The sequence below is a fragment of the Cynara cardunculus genome (genome assembly GCF_001531365.2).
Source record: "Cynara cardunculus var. scolymus isolate 2C chromosome LG 4, CcrdV1, whole genome shotgun sequence".
Lineage (NCBI taxonomy): Eukaryota > Viridiplantae > Streptophyta > Magnoliopsida > Asterales > Asteraceae > Cynara > Cynara cardunculus.
In genome coordinates, this window is record NC_037531.1 from 129117 (window position 1) to 134537 (window position 5421).

A 5421-nucleotide genomic window follows, 5' to 3' on the forward strand; every position below is an offset into this window, starting at 1 on the left:
ATTCAGAGATGTTGTTCTTATTAGAAATAATAGTATTGATGTTATGGTTACGGGAAAATATGGTCTATGATCATTGATTTTGATTAAAAGTGTTTTGAAACAGAATATGATTTTCAGCCTTTACTACTTGGAATGAATTATTTGAAATTAATGTTTTGGTGATCTTCACCCTGCATTACATAAAAAGGGAACCTCACTAGACATACATGTTTAACCCTCATTTTTTGTTTTCAAAAGTATGTGTGCAGGTATTGATAATAAGGGAAAGAGCATTATGTGAATTACTTCCCTATGTGCTTAGCTGTGTGAAGATCTTAATTAGCTATGTTTTGGAGCGTAAATGCTAGAATACAAGAGCATGTACTTTTTGAAATTTTGAGTTATGTATTTCACGTTATAGACTCTTGTATTATGAACCTTTGTGGGGAAAACTTGTATTCTATGTATGAAATATGTGTTATATGCAATGTACGGATTTGGGGGTTGTTACAAAAGATGGTATCAGAGCTTGAGTTTAAGAGATTTAGGTATTCACATGCATGATGCCTAGACTTAAACTGTTTTATTGCATATTAGGGTCCCAGACATAGTTAGCACCTTTGGAATAAATATGATAAGTTAAGAGATTAGTGTGTAAGGTATTTTCGGATTATATCTGGCCAATGTAATTTTGAATCTACAGGTGCATAACTGAACTTGAACACTTTATTATATTTTGGGAATGTGAAAATATATTTATTAACTTTGATATCTACAAATGGCAAGTAAATCTAGAAGATCAGAAAGGATCACCCGCCCCAACCCCACTAATGAAGAAGAGGATTCTCCCATTGTTACTCCTATTGGTACCTCTGAGGGCAGAGGCAGAGGCAGAGGAAGGGGAAGAGGCAGAGGCCAAGACAGAGGACGAACCAGAGGCAGAATTAGTCAACTAGAAAATGATGCAGACCAAGCAGAATCCAATTCTGAAAATATGATTCAAGAACAGGTACCACAACCAGAATATGTGACAAGAGATATGCTGGCAGAGGAAATGGGAAAGTTAAAGGAAACCTTAACATCGATCATGAGGATACCCGCGAGGGTGGAAACAGAGCGGGTGGAGATTAACCCTCCTGTACTAACTACAAACACCAGAGGAGGAGACATCAAAATGTTCTTTGCATGCAAACCGCCAAACTTTGCTGGTGAGCGAGATCCGAAAGCTATGCATTGGAGAAAAGAAATTGAGTCAGTATTCAACACTATTCATTGTCCAGAAGCCGATAAGGTCAAATTTGCTGTATCCGTACTAAAATCCAATGCTTTATTCTGGTGGGAAGTAGAATCCCTAGCAAGAACAGATGTTTTGCAAACCTTATCTTGGGCAGAATTTGTAAATAGATTCAAAGAGCAGTTCTGTCCCAAAACAGCAGTCAAACAGATGGAAGAGAACTTTTTAAAGTTGGAACAGAACTTTGGGTCAGTCAGAGAATATACAGAAAAATTTATAGAGTATTTTAGATTCGCTGAACATTACATCTCAATGGAGGCTAGAAAAGTGGAGCGGTATATCTGGGGTTTAAAGTCCTCAATCAGAGAATTTGTTATCGCAATGAATTATACCACTTTTCCATTGGCAGTAGATGCAGCAGAAATCACAGAAAGAAACAAGAATAGAAGCGAAGAAGGAAATCAAGTCGAGAAAAGGAAATAGGAGGGGTCCTCAGCAAGTTATCGGGGATAAAAAATTGTCAAATATAATAATAGATCAATGCAAAGACCAATGGAGAGAGTCTGTCCTCAGTGTCGACAGTATCACCAAGGAGAATGCAGAGCAGAGCCAATAAAATGTTTTAATTGTGGTGAAATTGGGCATACTTCAATTTCCTGTCGGCTAAACAGAAAATGTTTTCATTGCAATTCACCAGACCATTTCAAAAACAATTGCCCACAGCTGAAAGCTCCACAGCTTACCATGGGGAGCGATACATCGATTGGCCGTGGAAGACCGAGTATGAGCAGAGGAGGCTCGGGTGGGGCGTGGGGTCGATCTTTTCAAATGACCAAACACGAAGCAGAAACTACACCTGATGTAGTAACATGTACTTTTCACGTGAACTCATTACATGCTAAAGTGTTATTTGACTCGGGTTCAAACTTCCCATTTGTGTCCCCATCATTTGCCTTATATGCTCGTATGAATTTTGTGCCCCTTGACGAAAAGTTAGTAGTTGATACTACTAACGGTCAAGTATCTGTGAATTATGTGTTTAAAAACTGCACTATCATGATTGAGGGTTTCAAGCTACCCATCAGATTGTTTCCCATGCCTATAAAAGATTTTGATGTAGTAGTGGGAATGGATTGGTTGGCTGAGAATCAGGCTAGCATTGTTTGTAATAAGAAGATGATTAGAATAATATTGCCAGACAGAGGGACAATGGTTATTTATGGTGATCATCAGAATCATCACCCCAGTCTGTTATCAGTTATGAAAGCCAGAAAATGTATCCAAAAGAAATGCCAAGGATTTTTAGCCTACGTAATCGATGCCAAGAAAGAAAAGAGCAAGCAAGAACTAATTCCGGTTGTTAGTGATTATCCTGAAATCTTTCCAGAAGACTTGTCAGGATTACCTCCAAATAGAGTTATAGAATTTGGGATTGATTTAATACCTGGAGCAGCACCTGTAGCGAAAGCACCATACAGATTAGCTCCATCAGAATTAAAAGAACTGGTTACATAATTGAAGGATTTGTTGGACAAGGGATTTATCAGGCCGAGTACTTCAAGCTCCAGTTTTGTTTGTGAAAAAGAAATATGGTACTATGCGTATGTGTATTGATTATCGGGAGCTGAACAAACTGACCATAAAGGACAAATATCCATTGCCCAAGATTGATGATTTGTTTGATCAATTGGTGGGAGCCAGTTATTTCTCCAAAATTGACTTACGATCAGGTTACCATCAGTTGAAAGTTAAAGAAGAAGATATTGCAAAAACGACATTTCAAACCAGGTACGGGCACCATGAGTTCCTAGTTATACCATTCGATTTGACTAACGCACCTGCAGTTTTCATGGATTTAATGAATTGAGTATGTAGAGAATACCTCGATAAATTTGTCATTGTATTTATCGATGATATTCTCATATACTCTAAAACCAAAGAAAAGCATGCAAAGCACCATCGATTAATCCTTGAACTTTTGAAAAGAGAGAAGTTATATGCTAAACTATCAAAGTGTGAATTTTGGTTAAGAGAAGTCCAATTTCTGGGGCATGTCATATCTGAGGCTGAAATAAAAGTAGATCCAGCAAAGATTGAAGCCATTGCAAAATGGGAGGCACCAAAAACACCATCTGAAGTTCGAAGTTGCTTGGGATTGGCAGGCTATTACCGCAAGTTTATCCAAGATTTCTCTAAAATAGTCGTGCCTTTGACAAAATTAACTCGAAAGAATATCAAATTTCAGTAGGAAGAAGAACAACAGAAAGCCTTTCAATTATTAAAAGACCATCTTTGTAGTGCTCCGATACTATCCTTATCCGATGGAACTGAAGATTTCGTGGTATACAGTGATCCTCAAAGTTAGGTTTGGGTTGTGTCTTGATGCAAAGAGGAAAAGTAATATCATATGCATCTTGACAACTTAAAGATCATGAAAAACAGTACCTGACTCATGATATGGAATTGGCAGCCGTGGTCTTCGCATTGAAAATATGGAGACATTATCTCTTGGGAACAAAGTGCCAAATCTATACTGATCATAAGAGTCTGCAACACTTGTTCAACCAGAAAGAATTAAATATGAGACAACGTCGATGGATCGAACTTGTTAATGATTATGACTGTGAAATACTCTACCATCCGGGAAAAGCCAATGTGGTAGCCGACGCCTTGAGCCGAAAAGAAAGAAGTGGAACTATCAAATCGATAGCAATGAGAATTAATCTAACTACTGATATTCACCAATAAATTTTGAACCATCAGAAAGAGGCCATTAAGGAAGAACATTTGAAGGCAAAAAAAGTGGGAAAGATGATTTCCATCTTATAATCGAATACGGGAGGAATCTTATGTTTCCAAGGTCGAATATGGGTACCAGTTTTCGGAAATACACGAGAAACCGTCCTGAATGAAAGCCACAAGTCTCGTTATTCAATCCATCCAGGTACCAACAAGATGTATAAAGATTTAAAGGTATTTTATTAGTGGCCAGGTCTCAAGAGAGACATAGCAAGACATGTGGAGTGATGCTTAACTTGCCTACAAAGTTAAAACTGAACATTAGAGACCCTATGAAAACCTACAATCATTGGAAATACCAGTCTGGAAATGGGATCACATTACAATGGACTTTATCATGAAGTTACCCCGAACTCCGAAAGGTTATGATGCAATCTAGATAATAGTGGATCGATTATCAAAAACTGCACATTTCCTACCAATGAAAGAAACATATTCTTTGGAAAAATTGGCTCAAATCTATATCAAGGAAATTGTGACTAGACGTGGAGTTCCACTGTCCATTATATCTGAACGAGACAGTCACTTCACTTCAAATTTCTGGGAAAGCCTACAAAAAGCCTTGTGATCACAGATCAGATTAAGTACAACTTACCACCCACAAACGGACGGGTAAAATGAACCATCCAGACTCTTGAAGACATGTTGAGAACTTGTGTCATCGACTTCGGGGGATCATGGGAGGAACATTTGCCGTTGATAGAGTTTGCCTACAATAACAGTTATCATTCCAGCATTCAAGCGGCACCTTACGAAGTCTTGTATGGAAGAAAATGTTGAACACCGTTGTGTTGGAATGAGGTAGGTGAAAAGCAGTTGACAGGTCCCGAAATTGTGCAGACAACTTCTGAAAAGATTGAACAAATTCGTGCAAGGATTAAGACTGCCCAAGATCGACAGAAAAGTTATACCGATAAACGAAGAAAGCCGATTGAATTCAATGTAGGAGACTTTGTGATGTTAAAAGTATCTCCATGGAAGGGTGTTATGAGATTCGGGAAGAAAGAAACTCAGCCTAATACAAAGTACCTTTCATGTGTCGAATTTACGCAAGTGTTTGGCAGACCCGAGCTTAGTGATACCACTTCTCGAGATCAAACTCGATAAAAAGTTGAATTTTATCGAGACCCCAGAGGCAGTAACGGACAAAAAGACCAGGGTACTAAGAAATAAAGAGATCGGTCTAGTCAAGGTACAATGGCGCTTTCATAAGGGTACATATGCAACATGGGAATTGGAATTAGATATGAGAACCCGTTATCCATGGCTATTCGAATGAATTCCGGGATGGAATTCTTTTTAAGGGGGGAAGAATGTTATAACCCGGTTTCAGACAATCTGGGTTGAGGTAAAATTATACGTGATTAATATTTGAATATCTAATGGTATGCATGATAAAATAATATACA

The 5421-nt window shown here is 38.1% G+C and overlaps 1 protein-coding gene across 1 annotated transcript; it reads left to right on the forward strand.

The window, feature by feature from the left end:
• The first annotated feature begins 973 nt into the window (after positions 1 to 973).
• On the forward strand, positions 974 to 1696 carry LOC112511322. The gene has a single exon (XM_025116905.1). The coding sequence runs from the start codon at positions 974 to 976 to the stop codon at positions 1694 to 1696; it is 723 nt and encodes a 240-aa protein (XP_024972673.1).
• Positions 1697 to 5421: the final 3725 nt, after the last annotated feature.

Coding starts and splice junctions, on each gene's coding strand:
- LOC112511322 (XM_025116905.1), top strand. CDS start 974: ATGATTCAAGAACAGGTACCACAACCAGAATATGTGACAAGAGATATG.